Source organism: Gadus chalcogrammus, chromosome 7 (genome assembly GCF_026213295.1).
Source record: "Gadus chalcogrammus isolate NIFS_2021 chromosome 7, NIFS_Gcha_1.0, whole genome shotgun sequence".
NCBI lineage: Eukaryota > Metazoa > Chordata > Actinopteri > Gadiformes > Gadidae > Gadus > Gadus chalcogrammus.
The window spans coordinates 31,089,371-31,112,771 of record NC_079418.1 but is presented as its reverse complement, the minus strand read 5'-3'; the positions used below and the strand labels follow the sequence as shown (position 1 = coordinate 31,112,771).

Genomic DNA, 23,401 nt, shown 5'->3' with positions numbered 1-23,401 from the left:
GTAAGTCACATCATTCAACCATAACTCTAAGAATAAGTTTTCCATGAGAAATTGTTGAAAATAAGTGGCCAGATTTGAGCGTATCGTCCTGCTCAGCGTGGTTAACGGCTAGGCTAGCTGCGGTACTAGCAGCTAAAACCAGTGTATGTGAATGTAGCTAACGGCTAGGCTAGCTGCGGTGCTAGCAGCTAAAATCAGTGTATGTGGAGGGAGCTAGCTGTGGTGCTAGCTCCAGGGTTAGCTACGGCAGCAAGACTGCTCTGCTAGCTGTGTCACTTATTTTGGGGGGATTCGGTAACTCATTGATGTACCTCAGGGTTGGACCCGGGAATATTTTTATTTTATGAGCTCCCTCACTTGGCATCGCTTCCTAATCAAACTAAGATGTCTTGTCCAACGTTACTGAACGCATTTTACAAGCTGGGCACCACCGTTACGTCGTCTAAAGGCTCGTTATTAGCATATAGGAGCTCATTGCCGCTGACTGCAGGTTAATTAGTCGGGTTATCAAAGTGAGTGGATGGCGGTCAGCGGGGAGTTAGTTTGATTCGTGTGCAGCTCGTCTAGGTCCTGGAGGACCGGAGGAACTGTTGCGCCTGTGACTCCTCCATCGGCTCTGTACCGGAGAACAAAACAATCATATCATATTAAACGGGGAGACATCACGATGTAATGAGTGGTATTAGAGATGTTGGGGCATTACGACCACATATCTTCCATCTGGCCGTAAGATCTGATTATCAATATCAAACATTCTTTCTTTTGAAAAAGCAGAGCAACATAGGCCTATTAGGGCAGACTTTTATTTCCAATGTCTAATAAAACCGACGTGTTAAAAATGTTATACACGTATTTGAAGTATTCATTGTGGTGTTGATGTTAATGGATTACTCCATAATATTCTTAAAAACCCTCCTTGCTAAAATGTATGGAAAAGGGTTAAAGGGGTAGTTCGGAATTGTGGACATAGGGCCTGCTTCACAAGTTAGCCTTGGTGTTCTTTATCATTGGAGACAGTTGAACACATTTCATTCAGTCCTTCTAGGTGCAGAGTTCGCTTGTGCTAGGCAGCGCACGGCAACGGGCAATACTAGCCTGCTAATAACAGTCTTACCCACTCCACAGTACACCCGAGGAAAATCAACTATAACGCCAGACGGTCGATGTAAATGTCTGTGTTGATAGAATAATGTTAGAAATAAAACCAACCTTGCGTTGCATTCAATTTTGAGGGAAATGCTGTGTCTCAGCAGCAGTGTTATATTCCTGGTAGTAGGCTACGGCAGCGGTGGACTGATGCCTAGGTTTAAATTCCCGCTGTTGCTGAGAAAGTCTCTTAAAATGCGATGAGCGGTTGGTTTTATTTCTAACATTATTCTGTCAACACAGACATTTGCATCTATAGTCTGGCGTTATAATTGATTTACCTCGGGTTTACTGTGGAGTGGGTAAGATGTTTTATTAGCAGGCTAGAATTGCCCGTTGCCGTGCACTAGCCTAGCACGAGCGAACTCTACAACTAGAAGGACTGAATGAAATGTGTTAAACTGTCTCCAATGATAAAGAACACCAAGGCTAACTTGGGAATCAGGCCCTATGTCCAAAATTCCGAACTACCCCTTTAACTCGAAATAATCACTGCTTCAGTTGTTACTGCTAGAAGTATGTATATCATGTTCAGCCATTCTCTTCTTGCATGTAAACCAACCATATCATTATTATTAAAAAACAATGGTAAGCCATGCATGTGGAAAGTATTGATGTTAATCCTGAAATACTGACTTATTTTTACCTAAAACTTCAATGGCTTCATCATTACAATTGGGAATGATCAAATTTAATTGATTAATCCCAAATGGTAAATTAGGATGTTGGGTTTTGCTATTTTTATGATCTCCATCTTGTGTTGACCCTCTTTTCCTTCAGCAACAGTTTAGATAACACTTGTTTGAATGTTGGAGGTGGTATGCACATGACTGATGTTTATTGGTTCCTTCTCCCAGTGTGCAGCTGTGTAAGGATCTCTCAGAGAAACCAAGCCATGGCTGTGAGGTTAGAGGTGAGATCAAGTTTTATGAACACTTTAAGATGTCCTACATTCGTACACCTTGCAGACCCTCCCAACCTCCCCCCACACCTTCCATACCAATACTTGACCTTCTGTCCTATCTAAATAACACCATATATTCTAACCTACACAAGACAAGAGCTTTGGTTCTATCTAAGGGGAGATTAAATCATTAAATATGTCTTGTGTGTTGATTATGCTGACCACTATCTAATATAGACAGTATTATTGAGTTATTCTGACTGTGTTGTGTGTTATTTGAGTTGATGAGTTTTAATGGTATGTTTATGCAGAATTGGAACTGTATGTGTGTGTGCGTGTTCTGCAGATTGTATTAACTGGTGTGTGTTTTTTTGTGTTTGTGTTGCGTACAGACATGCAGACGGCCCTATATGAGCTGTGCTGGCAGGGGGTTCAGGGTCACCTCAAGCTGGACCTGGCTGCTTCTGTCCTTGGAGACATGATGGTAAATATAATGTGCAGGGAGCCCTGTGGTCGCAGACAGGCCCGTTCTGCCACGTCTACCGTTCCATACTTACTGCTCTTAGTTCGTCATGGGAGGTCGTTGTACATGTTCTCCCGTGATTCTGCTGTGACGCCCCTTTGTGGGATCCCCGTCCTCCGATGTCAAAGTGACTTAAAGGTGTGCTTACAGGAACTCCGGGAGGACATGGCCTCCATACTGGCAGACGTCTTCAGCATACTGGGTCAGTAGCCACGCCATGCATCAAATAACAGTCGCAAATAATAACACACACCAACATGCTGATCAAATAATAACGCACACCAACAATGCATGCTCAACAAATAACTGCTACACCGACAATAACGATGCTAACATGCTCAACAAATAAATGCTACACCATCAATAACACACATTAAAGAAATAAATCAACAAATAAGACTACCTGCTCCTTTATGACCTGTCTCTGAACTGTCTAACCCCTACCTGCTCCTTATGGACCTGTCTCTACTGTCTAACCCCTACCTGATCCTTGATGACCTGTCTCTGTACTGTCTAACCCCTACCTGCCCCTTAATGACCTGTCTCTCTACTGTCTAACCCCTACCTGCTCCTTCATGACCTGTCTCTGTACTGTCTAACCCCTACCTGCTCCTTAATGACCTGTCTCTACTGTCTAACTCCTACCTGATCCTTAATGACCTGTCTCTCTACTGTCTAACCCCTACCTGCTCCTTAATGACCTGTCTCTGTACTGTCTAACCCCTACATGGTCCTTAATGACCTGTCTCTGTACTGTCTAACCCCTACATGGTCCTTAATGATTTGTTTATCTACTCTTCAACCCCTCTCGGCTCCCTAATGACATCTAGCGCGTGCTGGTTGATGAGTGATATCCATTTAATGCTAATGTTGGATCAAAATTGGGATATGAATCCTGGCCTTATGATTCCAGATATTGAGACGAGTGCCATGGAAGAGAAACACAGACGGGAGAACTACACCCAGCTGGTCGGAGCCTGTCTGGTGAGGCTCTGCAATACGTTGTCCCGAGGAGCTTCAGTCACATGATTACACCTCAGTTTGATGCAGGTGTATCTCTTGTCTGAGTGGCGTTGCCGTCATTTCAGGAGTAAAATTATGTGTTTGTATAAATACTTATCATCAATTAAATTTTTTAGCATGAGCGCAATGTAAGCAACAGTTGGTGTAAATGTAGTAGAACCGTTTTCTACTGGATGAAAGTATTTGCAGGGCTGGACGCTAGCCTTATTAGTTGGTAGCACTGGTGCTAGCAAGCTAAGGAAGTCAGGAGCACAAACACACCTTTAGTAGCACACAAGGGAGTGGTTCTATTGAACTGGTTTACATTGGAGAGATAAACCGTTACCTCTCCTTATAATTTGACCTTGAATGTTTTTGAATGTTGAAAGCCAATTAATAATAATAAAAAAGATAATGAAATGGCTAATAATAAATAACAAGAGTGATGGATGATAGGCTACTGAAAAAAGGAACATGACATCGGGGACAAAGAGACGTTAAACACAAAGGGAAGTCAAGGAAAACACACACGGGACAAAAGGGAATATCAGCATTGGCATGTCAGTAGGTAGCAACATATACATTTAACGTTCAACTTCGTGGTACATTTGGTGTAATTCTTCATTGAATTCCTTTAAAAACAGGACACAAATCATTATGACTCTTTATTAGATTTTTAACCGATGATGGATTTGAGGAAACTAGTGAAGTCCCCGCTGTCCAAGTCAATTCACCGCTTTCTGGTCTTCAGTGAGCCGACATATTCAGTTGAATCGTGTTTCATTAAGGCCATTGACTAGGGAGGGTTCTTTGTAATTGGCTGATTGTGTAGAAATAGGGACCAAACTTCTCCTGGGCATCTAATGCTAGACTAACGGCGTGTGCGATCCGAACGTGGCCCTGTTTGTGATGAGCTGGAGGTGAGGTGTTGATCATGGTTAATGTCCTCCAGATGTTCGTGCCAGAGGTGATTCTGAAGGAGCGTCTGGACCCAGACACGCTGGAGTCCCTGGGCCTCATAAAGCAGGCCCACCAGTTCAACCAGAAGATCGTCAAAATCAAGACCAAGCTATTGTAAGTCCTGCATGTGTTCAGCACTCCGTGGCAGTCTTTGTTGAGTCCTGCATGCCCCGGTGTATCATGGGAAGTGTAGTTTCATCCCTGGCTCCGTCAGTGACCATCAGTTTGGTTAGTTTGTGGGACACGTTTATAGCCGTGGTTAGTTTGCCTTGAGCAGAAATAAATGTCACCTGTTGCATCTCTCTGTATTTGTATCAGTGTATAGAACAGTACTGCAGTAGTGATAGATTTGCAGTGTCTATAAGTGCAGTACTGTAGTTGTGCTGTAGTAACAGTGTGTATAAGTGCAGTACTGTAGTTCTGCTGTAGTAACAGTGTGTATGAGTGCAGTACTGTAGTTGTGCTGTAGTAACAGTGTGTATAAGTGCAGTACTGTAGTTGTGCTGTAGTAACAGTGTGTATAAGTGCAGTACTGTAGTTGTGCTGTAGTAACAGTGTGTATAAGTGCGGTACTGTAGTTGTGTTGCAGTAACGGTGCGTCTAAGTGTAGTAGTGATAGTACTGTAGTGTATACAGGCCATATTGGACAGCCTGTCCTGGTGTCTCCTCAGCAACCCCCTGGTTGTCCCAGGGCTCTGGAGAGAGACGGCTAGCCTCCAGAGCGCTGGTTGTCCCAGGGCTCTGGAGAGAGACGGCTAGCCTCCAGAGCGCTGATGGGACAGAGCAGCTCCTCTGTCGGCTTGTTGTTGGGGCGCAGGCGTTCCTGTGTTGTAGGGCTGAATTACAACTGAATTCAAATCAAAACGTGATGCAATAGAACGCGATATGCAAATCGAAAATGCTGCAAAGAACCCCCAAAACAAACGTTGTTTTTTTTGAGGGGATGATTTGTTACCATTTCTTACTGGAGATCAGTACGATTTATCTTTATTTTTCTTTTACAATTCAGTAGTTCAATAGAGGTTATAATATCAATTCATCTTGACACAGCAGCCTGGCCTAATCGAAAGCAGTTTATATGTTGTATGCTTCTAATGTTGTGATGGTCATTCTGAAGAATGATGTATTGGTTTTTGAGTGATTAATACAGAACATAATAAATCGGAATCGTAATATTGGTCAAAATAATCGCAATTCGATTGTTTCCCCAAAAGGTTCAGCCCTACTGTGTTGTTATGAGGTGACTAACGTCCAGGCTCGTTTTTCCCAGCTACAAGCAGCAGAAGTTCAACCTGCTGCGAGAGGAGAACGAGGGATACGCTAAGCTGATCTCAGAGCTGGGGCAGGACCTGTCTGGGAACATCACCAGCCACGTAGTGCTGGAGAGCATCAAGTCACTCATAGGTACGTACCACTCGTATGTTCCCCTCAATTTCAGTGTGTTAACGGTAGGGCTGGCCCGAATTATTCGAATACTCGTTCGGAAAATGAGTATTCGAAGCTTAAATCGGTATTCGGAGCTTCGGGGTTTATTTTCACGTACGTGACGTTACCAGAGCGAGGGAGGCAAACTATAAGCGACACCAAGCAGAGAAGCGAGAGAGGTGGAGGAAGAATAGATAGGCTATCTTGTTTCCCTTTACTTTATAACACAACATCAGCAGGATCTCGGGAGGAAAAGTAATGCTTAGCGAAATGCTAACCGTAGCTTAGTTGTTTGTTTACGTTCGCTGTACAGCGCCGCGCCAATCAACTGTGCCTGGCTTGCTGCAGAGCGTGAGCGTCTTGGGAATACCCGGTCAATATAATGGATATAATATGGACACATAAGACAATCAATATTCAGTATTTGTTATGGATTTATTGTACAAAGTCCCTGAAAAGATACACGTTCCAGGATGAATTGAAAAGCTCCCGTAAGGGCTGAGATGGCAGAGGACAGCTGATTTGGAACGGAGCAACAGCTGTTCGCTTCCACGGGGAAAAACTAAGGAACTTCAACCTACTTAGGCCTACTAATTAACGTTCAAAAGCTATTAAATCTTCAACTAAATATGCAGATACTGTCAAAATCGGTTCCAGGGAGTATATAGGTATTATTAATGTTGTTTTTGATGGTGTGTTTTTCTGGAACGAGTATTCGAAGCCTGAAGAGTGGCATTCGGTCCAGCCCTAGTTAACGGCCACCGCTGCCGTCCAAGCTCCGGCTCTTCACGCTGCCGTCAGTACATCCTCTCACTGTGTCGCTTCCCCCCCCCCGCAGGCTGTTTCAACCTGGACCCCAACCGCGTGCTGGACATCATCCTGGAGGTGTACGAGGGTCGCTCGGACCAGGATCACTTCTTCCTCTCCCTCATCAAGTCCTACATGTGTGAACCACTCACCCTCTGCCACATGCTGGGCTTCAAGTTCAAGTTCTACCAGGTACGGACCCCCCTGCTGTTCTCGAGGCTTTCGCGTTCTGACGGGTAGCTTGGGTCCCAATACTACAGACCGACCACATGTTTAATCAATTTATCAAAAATCAAAAGATTAAATGGCTGCTGCTGTTGTTGCTGAGTGTAAGCTGCAGCCGTGTTGATGTTGACCTTAGCCTCGTGCATACAAACAAACTTTCAATCTCCTCTCTCCTCCCCACATGATCTCTCCTCCTTCCTCTGTCTCCTTTCCTTCCCACTCCGTCTCTCTCTCCTTCTCTCTCTGCCTCCTCCCCCCTCTCCCTCTCCTCCCTGTCTCTCCCCCCTCTCTCCCTCCCTCCAGGAGCCTAATGAGGAAACCCCCAGGTCTCTGTACCACATCGCTGCTGCTCTGCTCCACCACAACCTGGTAGAGCTGGAGGACCTCTACGTACACGTAAGAGACCACGAGAACCTCTCCCTCTAAGGCCTTATGCTCCTCCTGGCACCGCATACGTTCACACTGGCCTCCAGGTTCCAGTTCATGGAGTTCAACAAGATAGGTTTCTTGTCGACAAAAACATTGTTCTAACGGTAAGGCAAAACGCTGAACATAAAACGAGTTGGACCCTTTGATAACCTCTCATAACGTTGCCGCTCACCTTATGAATCAGGTTGTTCAGCCAAGCCGCAACACAATCCACGTCATAGTGGACTTGACAACATTGCATGTGGGTCAAATGCTCTGCTGGTGTCTCAGAAAAAGACGCTGTGTGATGTGTGTTGGGTCTGTACTGGGATCACACCCTCACTGCCTCAGTATCTCTTATTATACCCGTAGAGCTGGTTAGCTTCAAAGCACCTTGCTGGTGAAGGATGGGTTCAAACCAGGCCTGCCGCGGTCCCACGAGGATGGGCTTTGGGTGTGCGTGAGTCATTGATCTTGACTTTCTTGTGCTTCCAGCTCCTGCCACAAGATGTCAGTATAGTGGAGGAACACAAGAAGGAGATCCAGGAGGCCAAGCAGATCGCACGCAAGCTGGTGATGGTGGTGGTGCCCTCGGAGAAGAGCGAGGACAAGGACAAGGAGAAGGAGGAGGAGAAGAACGACAAGGTACGCCCCTCCCCCCCCCCCCCCCAAGGTAGACCCTAAGGCGTACTTCATCTTCGTCCCATATGGGGCATTTGAGGCCACGAGGTAGACGAGAGGGGAATGAGTTATCTGGAGCATCATGTGTTCTGATGGAGCTCCTCTGGTCCAGTACCGTATGCATGCTGGTGTATTGGTAATGAGGATGTTTCCCCCGGTTACTATTACGTAACGTTAAAGGAATACGCCGACTATATGGATGGGAGGGTTATTTTCCTCTTCGCCACACTGGAGGAACGGCGGGCTGGTTGACTGACAGGCTGGTTGCGCTAACCTGCTTCCGTGGATGTAGTCCCGACGCGGGCAAACCCCAAGTCCGAGTCAATCCGATCTGAGTGGAGTGTTGGGCTGTTATGGGGCTTCGCTGTCTCCCCGAAAGTCTCGAGTGTCCCTTTTGAGGAGAGGGAAGGGGCTATGGCTCTAGGATCCCCGCAGGCAGATGAGGGGGGCAGCTAGTGTCGACCTCAGATCTCCGCAACACAAAGCCAGCGAGACGCATCCGTTTCTGTAGAAGTCACACGAGAGCTGGTTTTTCCCCGGGCTGGTGAAACCCTGCAGGACCCCACCGCCTGCATGTCCGTTACGGCGGAGTGTGAAGCGGCCTGTCATGCTGCCGATTAATCGAATACAAGCTGAAGTCGCGATGTAATAGAACGCGAAATTTTTTTACTGTAACTGGCGGGAGATCAGTAAAAAAATTGTATTTTACAATTTAATAGGCAAGGCAACTTTATTTATATAACACTTTTCATACACAAGGCAGACTCAAAGTGCTTAGTTAGTTGGTGCTTAATAGTTAAATAAAGATGTATCAATTCATCTCAACACACAAAACTATAAATATATATTTTTTTATTGTAACTGACTGGGGATCAGTAAGTATCTTAATTTTTTTTTATTTTAAAATTTAATAGTTAAATAAAGATGTTGTATCAATTCATGCATCAATTCATCACATAGACCTGGCCTAAAGGAAAGAGCAGTTTATATGTTGACCGCTTCCAATGTTGTTTCGGTCATACTACAGAATGGTTTATGGCTGGTTTAGTGAATAATCCAGAACATAAAAAATATAATCGAATACTAAATCCCAATATTTGTCCAAATAATCGCAATTCGGTTATTGCCCCAAATCGCCTCACTGTAACGCTCAGGACCTTCTAAGCAGACACTGACCGGGTGAGGGTCTCCTGTTCCCCCCCCCCCCCCCCCCCATCAGCCTCCAGACAACCAGAAGCTGGGTCTCCTGGAGGCGCTGCTCCGCATCGGGGACTGGCATCACGCCCAGAGCATCATGGACCAGATGCCCTCCTTCTACGCCACCTCGCACAAGGCCATCGCCCTGGCCCTCTGCCAGCTGGTGCACCTCACCGTGGACCCCCTCTACCGCAGGTGAGCCCCAACGCAGACCCTCTGTACCGCCGGTGAGCCCCAACGCCAACCCGCTGTACCGCTGGGGAGCCCCACCCTGAACCCCAATGTACCGCTGGTGCACCTCACCGTGGACCCCCTCTACCGCAGGTGAGCCCCAACGCCAACCCGCTGGGGAGCCCCAACGTACCGCTGGTGCACCTCAACGTGGACCCCTATACGAACTCGTGATCGAATGATGTATCGACCGGCCGATATATCAATCGATCACACACCGATATTTGAGCTTTTTGCGAGTATCGGCATCGGCCGATTTTTCCGCCGATTTTTATTTATTTATTATTATTTTTATTCCTTGTTCCTTTTTTGAATTGAGACCTGTGACATTTGAAATCATCATTGTGTACATTTTAAGATGAAAGCAGTATCGGCTCATTATAAAAATCCATATGGGTCGATCCCTGATACGAACGCTCTGTACCACTGGTTCACCTCACAACGTACCCCTGTAGTGCAGGAGGGTCCTGGGTTAGAACCCCCATGTCCTTCTGAATTAAATTTAGATTATTTGACGTATCGAGAGGTACTGTTCTGTTTATTGTTAGTCTGATTGGATACTGTTAGAATGAACACAGGTCACCCCGTGATCACCCCGCTGGTTCTTAATGGTGTGACTCAACCCCCACAGGTCACGTGATCACGTGACCTGACCCCCACAGGTCACGTGATCACCCCGCTGGTTCTTAATGGTGTGACTCAACCCCCACAGGTCACGTGATCACGTGACCTGACCCCCACAGGTCACGTGATCACGTGACCTGACCCCCACAGGTCACGTGATCACCCCGCTGGTTCTTAATGGTGTGACTCAACCCCCACAGGTCACGTGATCACGTGACCTGACCCTCACAGGTCACGTGATCACGTGACCTGACCTGACCCCCACAGGTCACGTAATCACGTGACCTGACCTGACCCCCACAGGTCACGTAATCACGTGACCTGACCTGACCCCCACAGGTCACGTAATCACGTGACCTGACCTGACCCCCACAGGTCACGTGATCACCCCGCTGGTTCTTAATGGTGTGGCTCAACCCCCACAGGTCACGTGATCACGTCACCTGACCCCCTCAGGTCACGTGATCACGTGACCTGACCCCCACAGGTCACGTGATCACCCTGCTGGTTCTTAATGGTGTGACCTGACCTCCACAGGGCTGCTGTTCCCAAGGGGGCCAAGGGGCGCGTGTTGAGGCCCCTGAGAAGCCGCCGGACCCCCCGGCCGGCCGAGAGCTTCGAGGACCTGCGGCAGGACACCTTCAGCATGCTCTGCTACCTGGGCCCCCACCTGTCCCACGACCCCATCCTCTTCGCCAAGGTGGTCCGCCTGGGAAAGGCCTTCATGAAAGAGGTAGGCCCCCCCCATGACCCCTAGTGCGTCAGGATGGATGAAGTAGGCCTCTCTCTGCTAGATGGATGGAGTAGGCCTCTCTGCTAGATGGATGGAGTAGGCCTCTCTGCTAGATGAATGGAGTAGGCCTCTCTCTGCTAGATGGATGGAGTAGGCCTCTCTCTGCTAGATGAATGGAGTAGGCCTCTCTCTGCTAGATGGATGGAGTAGGCCCCTCTCTGCGAGATGCAGAGAGTAGGCCCCTCTCTGCGAGATGCAGAGAGTAGGCCCCTCTCTGCGAGATGCAGAGAGTAGGCCCCTCTCTGCGAGATGCAGAGAGTAGGCCCCTCTCTGCGAGATGCAGAGAGTAGGCCCCTCTCTGCGAGATGCAGAGAGTAGGCCCCTCTCTGCGAGATGCAGAGAGTAGGCCCCTCTCTGCGAGATGCAGAGAGTAGGCCCCTCTCTGCGAGATGCAGAGAGTAGGCCCCTCTCTGCGAGATGCAGAGAGTAGGCCCCTCTCTGCGAGATGCAGAGAGTAGGCCCCTCTCTGCGAGATGCAGAGAGTAGGCCCCTCTCTGCGAGATGCAGAGAGTAGGCCCCTCTCTGCGAGATGCAGAGAGTAGGCCCCTCTCTGCGAGATGCAGAGAGTAGGCCCCTCTCTGCGAGATGCAGAGAGTAGGCCCCTCTCTGCGAGATGCAGAGAGTAGGCCCCTCTCTGCGAGATGCAGAGAGTAGGCCCCTCTCTGCGAGATGCAGAGAGTAGGCCCCTCTCTGCGAGATGCAGAGAGTAGGCCCCTCTCTGCGAGATGCAGAGAGTAGGCCCCTCTCTGCGAGATGCAGAGAGTAGGCCCCTCTCTGCGAGATGGGTGGAGCAGGCCCCTCTCTGCGAGATGCAGAGAGTAGGCCCCTCTCTGCGAGATGCAGAGAGTAGGCCCCTCTCTGCGAGATGCAGAGAGTAGGCCCCTCTCTGCGAGATGCAGAGAGTAGGCCCCTCTCTGCGAGATGCAGAGAGTAGGCCCCTCTCTGCGAGATGCAGAGAGTAGGCCCCTCTCTGCGAGATGCAGAGAGTAGGCCCCTCTCTGCGAGATGCAGAGAGTAGGCCCCTCTCTGCGAGATGGGTGGAGCAGGCCTCTCTCTGCGAGATGGGTGGAGCTGGCCTCTCTCTGCGAGATGGGTGGAGCTGGCCTCTCTCTGCGAGATGGGTGGAGCTGGCCTCTCTCTGCGAGATGGGTGGAGTAGGCCTCTCTCTGCGAGATGGGTGGAGCTGGCCTCTCTCTGCGAGATGGGTGGAGCTGGCCTCTCTCTGCGAGATGGGTGGAGTAGGCCTCTCTCTGCGAGATGGGTGGAGCTGGCCTCTCTCTGCGAGATGGGTGGAGTAGGCCTCTCTCTGCGAGATGGGTGGAGCTGGCCTCTCTCTGCGAGATGAGTGGAGTAGGCCTCTCTCTGCGAGATGGGTGGAGCTGGCCTCTCTCTGCTAGATGAGTGGAGTAGGCCTCTCTCTGCTAGATGAATGAAGGTCTGGTTGATGTTCTGTCTCTTGTTTCTGTCCACAGTACCTGGCTGAGAACAGGGCTGAGTTCAAAGACAAGATGGTGAGTTAAACTATAATGATAGCATTCATATTTACAACCCCATGTAAAGACGGGGTGTTTTGTACAGAGTTGGGTTATTTTATATTAGAGTTCCTACAGAAGTCTGACTTCCTGTGCGTGTGACCCCAGGAGACGCTGCTGAGCTGCTTCCTGAGCATCGCGGACCAGGTGCTCCTCCCCTCCCTCTCCCTGCTGGAGTGCAACGCCTGCCTGTCTGAAGAGGTCTGGGGGCTCTTCAAGCTGTTCCCCTACCAGCACAGGTGACACTCGCACCTGCACATCGTTTTTATTCACACTGACACCTGCGCATCTTTTTATACACACCTATACACAAACACACCCTTAGACGCCATACACCTACACACACGCTTACACCTTAACACTAGTGGTGCAACGGTTCACGGGTTTCCCGTGATCCGTACGGATCAACCATCACAGTTCGGGACGCAAGTGATCCGCCGCATCCGCGGATCAGCTGATAAAAAAAAAAAAAAAGTTGTGCGTTGACGTGATCAGCGCATGTTTAGAGGACAATTCCGGTATCAACAACATCATCAAGTATCGTAGCGAAATACAGTTTCTGTTGTGTTTTATTTGGCGTTCCGTAAATCCCATTGAAACGTAAACCGGAACCGGACGTGTTTAGGTTTGGTTGTAGTCTTTTCGCTCGGTTCGCCGTATCAACAGTAGGGCTAAAACCGAGCTAAAAGACTACAACCAACCCCCCTTGCAATGAGCAATGAGTCTCCGAACCGAAATCAATGGATTTACAAAATGCCAAATAAAACACCACAGAAACTGTATTTCGCTACCAAACTAAAAAAAAGAAGATAAGGATGTCTGCATTACCTGGGGAGAGTGTAGACTCTAAACTCTCCAGGCAATGCAGACATCCTGAATTGTAAATCCAGGCTTAGGGATTATTTACTATCCTATCCATGTTAAAAAGAAGGAATAATGCCTCAGATTGCACATTTTTTAAATATTGACCATGCTTAGAGGAAGCAGGATTATTAACTAATTTTTCACTTTATTTTGTTTTTACACAGTTGAAGATTTAAAGTCACATTTGTCTTGTTATTATCTTTATTGTTGTTGTTGATCCGAAAACGATCCGACCCGTCACTCAAAAACCGTGACCCGATCCGAACCGTGAGCTTTGTGATCCGTTGCACCCCTACTTAACACACACACCAACAACCAACCACACACACACCAACGCACGCATGCACACGCACGCACAGAGTAGTGTGTGTCCTTGCGTCTGACTCTAGCGTGTGTTCTGTCCCTCAGGTACCGGCTCTACGGTCAGTGGAAGAACGAGACGTACTCCAGCCATCCTCTGCTGGTCAAGGTGAAGGCCCAGACCATCGACCGGGCCAAGTACATCATGAAGTAAGAGTTACCTCCAACATCTGCTGTACACCTCCGCCATTGGACTAAACCAGGGACAGAACTAGGGCTAACTGGGTAACATGGACAGAACCATTGATCACCGGGTCCTGCTGCTCAATGTTGACGGTAGCCGGGTTTGCATGGACACTTCTGATCAGATTAGATTTCTAATCGGAATAGCTCTATTCCTATCATGCGATCCGAATGTACTATAGGGCGTTTACAAAAGAGGTAAGCGTACGTTCGTATGTCTCTCAAGCACACCTGCCACATCTGGACCGGCGTTGACATTTTTATGTAGGCCTATTTGATTTTAATGAAAGCCCAGCAGGAGAGAGCTTTTCTCTGCCTGCTCCTTCAATTAGGAAGGAGGAGGACAGCACAGCGACGTCAGTTTCTCGCCCGATCTTTATATCTACCCCCTCCTCCGCCGCAAACAACACGTATTTGGATGAGAGTGCGCAGCCAAGACTGTTGGGGGAGAGAGAGTGCTGTTATGTAAGGGAAAATGTACAGAATGCCGGTCATTAGCCCCGACAGGGCAAACTGGACCCGACGCGAAGTGGAGGTGTCTTGCTTCGCCCTGGAGGGTATTATTTTCGATAATGACCGGCAACTACCATACCATTTGTAGTGTTGGATCAGCAGAGAAATAGTCCGCCAAAGACGTTGACGTCGCTTTCGTGGACACGCTCGGGTTGATAAGTTACCGATCTACTTGCGGAGAGCTAAGAAAGACGTGAATCAGGCAAAAAGTCAAGTTCTGTGTGCATAAAAGTACAGACGGACCAATTGCGAACTACTGCAGCTTCTGATGCCATCTCTCTTCATTTAAAAAGCAGCCGCACCCACCCCAGACCAATCGGAGTAAGTGTATACATGTAGATTATAGCGGACTACACCACCTCTTCAATTCCGCATAGAATTGTATTCCAATGGAGGTGTATATATGATCATTTTTTATTCAGATTGAGCTGCTTATAATCGGATCAGAAGTGTCCATGTAAACGCGGCTAGTGTGGCTGAATAGTTCTTAGCCTCATTTGCAGGTGGATTTGGTTATTAACTGCAGGAATAATGTATATAAAAAAAGTGAAACCGTTTTGACCGTGAAGTCCGTTATAATCGACCCTCTGTTCACTTTGGTGTTTCATCAGTGACGGTTTCAGCTAGACAGGAAGCCGGGCAGCGCTGTGCTCAGCTCTTCCTGTCTTGACGTGTGTTAACGCATGCTGACGTGTGTTGGCGTTGTCCCCAGGCGGTTGACCAAGGAGAACGTGAAGCCGTCGGGGAGGCAGATCGGCAAGCTCAGCCACAGCAACCCCACCATCCTCTTCGACTACGTAAGCACCTGAGGATATCAGACCCCCAGAGGATGGCCCAAGCCTGGTCCTCCTGTCTGGAAACATTTAAACATCACACTATTCTGATCCTCCCAACTTTCAACACACCAAAAAAAGCTGCTGTCCATTGAAGTCGATGGACGCTGAGCTTCAACAGGCAAATGCACTTTGATGCTACGAGAATGTGTGAGAAGGAAATCGAGTGTCAACCTGCAATAAGCCGCTGATTCTGAACAAACTTGTCTTCAAGATGGACGTGTTCTAACACATTTTTAGTCAATGAAATGTTAACCCAACAGTATTTATGTTTAGAAATTTTAGGGGAAGCCAAGCTTCCCTTGCAGTCTTAGAGCAATCGCCACTGGTAGGCCGAAAATGAGCTTCCCCTCATTGAAAGACCAACATGAGGTTGGTGTTCACGCACGTCCTTGTTCCATAGAACAACCCGCTTCGCCTCCTATAGTGTCAGAATAGGAGCTGGCGACAGATGTTGGTGTGTATCGGTCTGTGTTGAACGTTTCGTGAACTGATCCAGGTTTTTACTGTAACGTTCATCCCTCTCCAGATCCTGTCCCAGATCCAGTGGTACGATAACCTAATCGGGCCTGTGGTGGACTCTCTGAAGTACCTCACGTCCCTGAACTACGACCTGCTGGCCTGTATCCTCCACCTGCCGTCTTTACCCTCTCTGGGGTCCAACCGGCTCCTGGGGTTTTGAGATGAACTGGTCCAGATCTCTTAAGACCAGCAGCATCGTCTTTAAACTCTGATGGCCTCCTCTCACTGAAGTACAACGAGGACCACATGTCTGGGATGTGACGGGCTCTGGTGGCCCATCCCTACAGGTCCTCTTAGACACTCAATAGACTGGAACACATGTACACAACATGTATTAATTTAACTACTGGACAGGGTAGAGGAGTTCTAGGGGTGAGAGAAGTGTGTGCAGAATGTATTCATGAGTGAGTGGTAGTGTGTAATAGAATAGAATTGTTGCATCACATACATATTGGAAGGAAGGCATTGTGTTTTTTTTTTGCTGCACTGTTTTTCTTAACCGACCAATCAGATTGCATCATCGAGGCTCTGGCCAATCCGGAGAAGGAGAAGATGAAACACGACGACACCACCATCTCCTCCTGGCTGCAGAGTACGTTCCCCTGTTGTCTATTTTCCCAGCCAATCGGCTCTCTCTGTGAGCGGTCATGTGACGGTGTCATGTGACCCGGTCCCTAGGTCTGGCCAGTCTGTGTGGAGCGGTGTTCAGGAAGTACCCCATCGAGCTGGCCGGCCTGCTGCAGTATGTGACCAATCAGCTGAAGGCAGGGAAGAGGTAACCAATCACGGAAAGCCCACCTGTCTTAACAGGACTGTGACTAAACATTATTATGATGATTACTACAGAATCTCTTCTAGGAGGAATAATGTATACTTAGTTACAGTATTTAATATCGCATGTAATACAGCCTGGAATGCACACGAAATATGGAAAAAATATATATAATTACAATTTGGGCATTTAGCAGACGCTTTTATCCAAAGTGACTTACATCGGTTAATACACACATTGACACACCGACGGCAGAGTCGACCATGCAAGGCGACAGCCAGCTCGTCAGGAGCAGTTAGGGTTAAGTGTCTTGCTCAGGGACACATCAACACTCAGCTAGGAGGAGCTGGGGATCAAACTAGCAACCTTTCGGTTACAAGGCAACTGCTCTACCTCCTGAGCTAAACCGACCCCATATATCTGTAAACATAAACAAAAATGCCGACCAAACTTACTTGTGTGTGGGAAAATACATAGATGTGGTTCAAAATGTGTTGTGGCCCAGAGCAGTCAAACTAGTGCTGCTGCAGAAGTAGTTTCCAAAGCGGCTGTGCACTCTGAATGAATGAATAATCCTAGGAACTACACACAGTAGAGTCCCCACAGTCCAGCAGAACTCATTCAAAGCCCTTAGCTATGCATGACTCCCTTTACGGAGTCCCTGTTTGGGTTTGTTTGAGCTACTTAGCCGTGCTCGCAACACCCGCGTCTCCAGAATAACCACCTAGTGTTTGGGTTCAATTGAGCGTGGATGTTCTCAACTCTGCAGAACATCCCTCCACAGGGGTCCCAACACTCCCATACCCCCCCCACACACCCCCCCCCCCCCCCCAGACTTCAGAGAGCAGGAAGACTGGTATCTGTGTGAGACGTACAGATTCCCATACAGCAACTCAACTGAGGAAACTCTGGTGAACTCTGATGAAACTCTTGGTCGAGCTGGGATTTCATTGAAGCTGTGTGTAGCTGTAGTTCCTCCCCCAGGGTTGTGGCTTCCATTCTCACTGGGACCACCCGCGATACGAATGTTATGGACAAAAGGGGGCCACCAAACACCTTGTTTATGAATGGACCGAAGGAAGAGGAAGGTCAACCCCCTCTGAACTGTTGTCCGAGGTCTGTAAACGGGTGTACGTCTCTGCGTGTGTGTGTGTGTGTGTGTGTGTGTGTGTGTGTGTAGCTTTGACCTGCTGATCCTGAAGGAGGTGGTGCAGAAGATGGCCGGCATCGAGATCACGGACGAGATGACGTCGGAGCAGCTGGAGGCAATGACCGGGGGAGAACAGCTCAAAGCAGAGGTGAGCGTCTCACCTGGTTCACACTCTCGCACCATGGGCCGCATTCACCCAGCGGCCATCTTGGCTCTCAACCCTAGGTGGGGGAAGGAATTGGACGGCCATCTTGGTTCATAACCTAGTAGGTGTTTGCGTAAACTAGGTGGCCATCTTGGTTCTCAACGCTAGCTGGATGGGTGAACTGAATGCGGGATACTGTATTACTACCAGGACACTACTTCCCCGTTCATCTGATGTTTAGTGTCGGACTGAATGGATCCGTAAAACTGAACACAGCGGACTGTCTATCTAATCTATCTTCATGTGGTCTCCCTCACCCACTCTGTCTCCCTCACCCTCTCCTCCCTCTCCTCTGTCTCTCCTCTCCCTCTGTCTTCTGGTCCTCTCCTCTCTCCCTCTCCTCGCTCTGTCTTCTGTTCCTCCCGCTCTCTGGTCCTTTCCTCTCTCCCTCTCATCTCTGTCTCTCCTCCCTCCTCTCCCTCTGTCTTCTGGTCCTCTCCTCTCTCTGGTCCTCTCCTCTCTCCTTCTCCTCTCCCTCTGGTCCTCTCTCCCTCTCCTCTCCCTCTGGTCCTCTCCTCTCTGTCTCTCCTCCCTCCTCTCTCCTCTCTCTCTGTCCTCTGGTCCTTCCTTTCTCTTCTCGTTCTCTTCTCTCCCTCCGATCCTCTGTCTCTCTCTCTCCGTCCTCAGGGGGGGTACTTCGGTCAGATCCGTAACACTAAGAAGTCGTCCCAGCGGCTGAAGGACGCGCTGCTGGACCACGAGCTGGCCCTGCCCCTCTGCCTTCTCATGGCCCAGCAGAGGAACGGGGTGGTGTTCCTGGAGGGCGGCGAGAAGCACCTCAAGCTGGTGGGGAAGCTCTACGACCAGGTGAGCCATCAGATTCGGTGGTGTGTTGGCTGTTTAAACAATGATGTGTGGGACGTTATACAAGATGGTCACTGTGATGTGACTCAGTTATACAAGTTAGTCGCTGTGATCGGTCTGTTATACAAGATGGTCACTAATGTGTGGGCTGTTTATACACTGATGTGTGGGCCGGGAGGCAGGCCCATTCTCATGGTGCTGTAGACCAGTAAGGGGGGGCTGGTGCTAAAGGTGAATCCTGATGGGGAGACTTCGTCTGCCTGTTGATCCTGGGGTCTATAGAGGCGCTTTAGGGACTCGCAGGCGGCACGGACAGACTCACAGTCTGAGAGACGGTTATCCGTCTAGGGGACAGGAGGCGGTGTACCTCCGTCCACGCTATCGCCCTGCGTGTGGCCGTCACCGGCAGCGGGCAGACCTTCAATGACCCGGGCTGAGGTTTACATATGATACAGCATGTGTCGTAGTAGTGCTAACGTCCCTGGGAGGACCTCACTCTTCTGTGTTCTCGAGGCGTCTCGTCCCGGGAGTTCGGCGGAGTTTCTCCTTCAAGTCTCTAAGAGGTCTTGAAGTGCTTTGACACTCGAGCGGGATTGTTTGTTGTGTTTCCCACCCCCACCCACCCCACCCCGACGTCAATAAAACCGTGAATCCTGGCGTTTGGAACGGGACTGCACGCATACGATGCAGCTATGGTTCTGAGAAAGAGCGACATTAGCTTTAAACTCGCCACGGTTGATTTTTTATTAGCCCGTCAGTCAACGTGTCGGACCAATCCAAGGCAGGTGTGGGTCATCACCATGGTAACGGCATGTTGTGGCGTTGGCGAGGTTACCACGGCGCTGTGTGATAACCAGAGACTGACCCCCACCCCCTCCCCTCCACCCCTGTCCTCCTTGCAGTGCCACGACACCCTGGTCCAGTTCGGGGGCTTCCTGGCCTCCAACCTGAGCACGGAGGACTACATCAAGAGGGTCCCCTCCATCGACATCCTGTGCAACAAGTTCCACACGCCCCACGACGCGGCCTTCTTCCTGTCCCGACCCATGTACGCCCACCAGATCCTGGTGAGCGCCACTTCCTGTCTATGGTCACATGACTGAAGTCCCTAGTGCCAATGGAACGGTTGAGTCAGTGAAAAGTTTGTGTTACTTTTTCAAAGTTTTGACACTTAATTTCAAAATCCAAACGTCCCGCCTGTTCACACCACACTGCAAGACCATCTATTCCTTTTAGACCCACCAGAGAGGCCTTTTAGGCCCAATCCCATTTCTACCCCTTCCCCTTCCCCCTCCCCCTTGTTTTGAAAGGGGAAGGGGTAAGGGGTAGAAATGGGATTGGGCCTTAATATTCATTGGTATATTATCATTCGTATCCATAGAGAGCGCCATCCCCTAAATCAAAGGTCCACTCACAACTCAAACCTACCAACCCATCAACCTACAGGTCATCTAACCCCAACGAAGCCCTCCTCGCACTAAACTCCTCCCCTCTCTGCTCCCTCCTCTCTCCTCCGTCGCCGTGGCGACAGTCGCGCTACGACGAGCTGAAGAAGGGGGAGAAGGGCAGCCGGCAGCAGCCCAAGGTGCACAAGTACGTGGCGGCGTGCGAGCAGGTGATGGGCCCGGTGCACGAGGCGGTGGTGTCCCTGCACCCGCCGCGCGTCTGGGACGACCTGCGGCCCCAGTTCTACGCCACCTTCTGGTCGCTCACCATGTACGACCTGGCCGCGCCCCACACCGCCTACGAGCGGGAGGTCAACAAGCTGAAGGTCCAGATCAAGGCCATCGAGGACAACCCCGAGATAGTGAGTGACCGCTCGCACACGGCTCACCGCACACACAGCTTACCGCACACTGCGTGCACTCACACAGCTTAACTCTCACACACACACAGCAAACACTGCACACACACACACACACCATCTCTGTCTTTCTCTCCCTCCCCCCTCTGTCTCTGTCTCTCTTTCTCTCTCACCCCATCTCTATCGCCCCGTCTCCCCATCTCACCCTCTCCCTCCCTCCCCCCATCTCTCTGACTCTCTCCGTCTCTGTTCGATGTCATCCAAGCTCTTACTGCGAGGGGGAAACGCTTAAACAATCAGGGAAGAAAGTCAAGAACACAACAAGAAAGATGAGCCGTGTAAACACGCTGCAGTACAACACAGTGAGCGGTGTGCTCGGTGAGTAACCTGTAACGGGTCTCTTCCTCCAGCCGGTGAACAAGAAGAAGAAGGAGAAGGAGCGCTGCACGGCCCTGCAGGACAAGCTGCTGGAGGAGGAGAGGAAGCAGCTGGAGCACGTCCAGAGGGTGCTGCACCGCCTCAAGCTGGAGAAGGACAACTGGTTACTGGCCAGTAAGTACTACTACCGTCCCATGGCCCACTCCCAACACTGAGCTGCTGGGTTCAATCCCCAATGGCCCCAGTCTTTATGTTGGCATCGCAGAGCAAACTGTCCCCTAACCCCTACCTGCTCCTTAATGACCTGCCTTAGTACTGTCCAACCCCTACCTGCTCCTTATTGACCTATGTCCTCACTAACACTTTTTGGATGAAAGCGTCTTGCTAAATGACTAAAGCGTAAATCGATGAAGGTCAGTTCTGTTTCTGAGAACCAGAGATTGGGTAGCGGCTCCTTCAGACTTTAGGGTTTCGGGGGTCCTAAGTCTCCCCAGTTTTCCTCGAGAGTATTTCCCGCGCGTCTTCTGTCCAGAATCCACGAAGAACGAGACCATCACCAAGTTCCTGCAGCTCTGTCTCTTCCCTCGCTGCATCTTCTCGGCCATCGACGCCGTCTACTGCGCCCGCTTCGTGGAGCTGGTGCACCAGCAGAAGACGCCCAACTTCTGCACCCTGCTGTGCTACGACCGGGTAGGACACGCACACGCAAACACACGCGCACACACACACACGCACGCGCTCTATTACACCGACCACAACAACATGAGCGAGGTGATGTAACCAGAGCGCGGCGTCTGATTGAGATCTATATTTAAACCGAAGCCTCCGATGAGGTCGTCCTATTTATATCAGATACCTGACACGCTGCCCTGGGAAAACAATAATGCACCCTAGGAGCGCCATGTGGCTCAATCCTCTTATTATCTTGTTATATATATATAATCAGGCGCCTCTGATACATCGGCTCCATGTTAACATTAAAAAGCACTAAATCAAAAAAGAAAAGGCGGGGCTGTGTCTGGTGGGTGGTGATGGTTCCGACGGCTTGGGTTGGTTCTGAAGGGTGGTGCTGGTTCTAACCGGCCTTACTGGTTGCTATGGGTGGTTCTGGTTCTAACCGGCCTTACTGGTTGCTATGGGTGGTTCTGGTTCTAACCGGCCTTACTGGTTGCTATGCGTGGTTCTGGTTCTAACCGGCCTTACTGGTTGCTATGGGTGGTGGTTCTGGTTCAAACCGGCCTTAGTGTTTGCTATGGGTGGTGGTTCTGGTTCAAACCGGCCTTACTGGTTGCTATGGGTGGTTCTGGTTCAAACCGGCCTTACTGGTTGCTACGGGTGGCGTTGGTTCCAAAGGGCGGAGCTGGTTCTGATGGTGGTGTTGGTTCTGACCGGCTGTACCGGTTCCTACTGGTGGAGCCGGTCCTGACGGTGTCCTGACGGTGTCCTGACGGTGTTCTGACGGTGGTTGTGTGTTCCCAGGTGTTCTCCGCCATCATCTACACGGTGGCTAGCTGCACGGAGAACGAGTCGCGGCGCTACGGACGCTTCCTCTGCTGCATGCTGGAGACGGTGACGCGTTGGCATAGCGACCGCTCCATCTATGAGAAGGTACGCCCCCCCCCCACCCCCTCTCATCGTCTGGACCCTCACACTGAGATAGACCCCCGCAGAGCTGACGGGGCTGCTGCTCACACTCAATCAAATCCAAAAAACAACTAATCTTCCTGATGGCGCTTGCTTGGTTCGTCGGCTGAGTTCGACAGTATTAATTAAGGATTGGTTTCACCAAGATGCTCGGAAGCTACACACGAGCTAGTGGCACCTCCACGCTCACTAGCTCTATGCTAAACAGCCACATGCAAAATAGACACACGCTAAATAGCCACATGCTAACTAGCCACATGCTAACTAGCCACATGCTAACTAGCCACATGCTAACTAGCCACATGCTAACTAGCCTCATGCTAACTAGCCTCATGCTAACTAGCCTCATGCTAACTAGCCTCATGCTAACTAGCCACACGCTTACTAACCACATGTTAACTAGCCACATGCTAACTAGCCACATGCTAACTAGCCACATGCTAACTCGCCACCTGCTCACCAGCTCCCTGCTAACTAGCTCCATGCTAACCCTCCCTCTGTCCCATGCATCCAGGAGTGCGCCAACTACCCCGGCTTCCTGACCATCTTCAGGGCCACGGGCTTCGACGGAGGGAACAAGGCGGACCAGCTGGACTACGAGAACTTCAGACACGTGGTCCACAAGTGGCACTACATGCTCACCAAGGTACCACCTTCATCTCCACCCGTGCCGCCTCACTGTGTCCCCCTGCACGGAGAACACCCAGGGACGCCAGTGTGGCACTCTCTGTCTCCCACTTCTGTGCTACAATAGCCCTGCTCTGTACCTCTGCGTGAGGAGAGTGCCGTTCTCCATACACGTATTCAGCAGATCAGTACACACTGTCCATGAGGGAAGATTTAGAGACTATTTTCCCCTTCCTCGTTTAATCGAATGTAGGTCCTATTGAATCATTAGACGGGCAAATCTG

At 49.8% G+C, this 23,401-nt stretch overlaps 1 protein-coding gene across 4 annotated transcripts in view; it reads left to right on the top strand.

The window, feature by feature from the left end:
• thoc2 (THO complex 2) overlaps window positions 1-23,401 on the top strand; it is a 32,568-nt gene that overhangs the window by 110 nt on the left and 9,057 nt on the right. For all 4 annotated transcript variants that reach the window (XM_056594187.1, XM_056594186.1, XM_056594185.1 and 1 more), the window contains exons 2-27: window positions 2,004-2,059; window positions 2,443-2,534; window positions 2,724-2,775; window positions 3,487-3,557; window positions 4,528-4,649; window positions 5,806-5,939; window positions 6,799-6,959; window positions 7,296-7,388; window positions 7,896-8,045; window positions 9,301-9,473; window positions 10,671-10,866; window positions 12,399-12,437; window positions 12,567-12,697; window positions 13,731-13,832; window positions 15,091-15,175; window positions 15,741-15,834; window positions 16,245-16,325; window positions 16,412-16,508; window positions 17,686-17,803; window positions 18,488-18,667; window positions 19,567-19,731; window positions 20,196-20,471; window positions 20,879-21,020; window positions 21,379-21,536; window positions 22,326-22,454; window positions 23,005-23,136. In XM_056594187.1, the coding sequence (XP_056450162.1) occupies window positions 2,004-2,059; window positions 2,443-2,534; window positions 2,724-2,775; window positions 3,487-3,557; window positions 4,528-4,649; window positions 5,806-5,939; window positions 6,799-6,959; window positions 7,296-7,388; window positions 7,896-8,045; window positions 9,301-9,473; window positions 10,671-10,866; window positions 12,399-12,437; window positions 12,567-12,697; window positions 13,731-13,832; window positions 15,091-15,175; window positions 15,741-15,834; window positions 16,245-16,325; window positions 16,412-16,508; window positions 17,686-17,803; window positions 18,488-18,667; window positions 19,567-19,731; window positions 20,196-20,471; window positions 20,879-21,020; window positions 21,379-21,536; window positions 22,326-22,454; window positions 23,005-23,136 (3,229 nt within the window). The remainder of the gene's footprint in view (window positions 1-2,003; window positions 2,060-2,442; window positions 2,535-2,723; window positions 2,776-3,486; window positions 3,558-4,527; window positions 4,650-5,805; window positions 5,940-6,798; window positions 6,960-7,295; window positions 7,389-7,895; window positions 8,046-9,300; window positions 9,474-10,670; window positions 10,867-12,398; window positions 12,438-12,566; window positions 12,698-13,730; window positions 13,833-15,090; window positions 15,176-15,740; window positions 15,835-16,244; window positions 16,326-16,411; window positions 16,509-17,685; window positions 17,804-18,487; window positions 18,668-19,566; window positions 19,732-20,195; window positions 20,472-20,878; window positions 21,021-21,378; window positions 21,537-22,325; window positions 22,455-23,004; window positions 23,137-23,401) is intronic.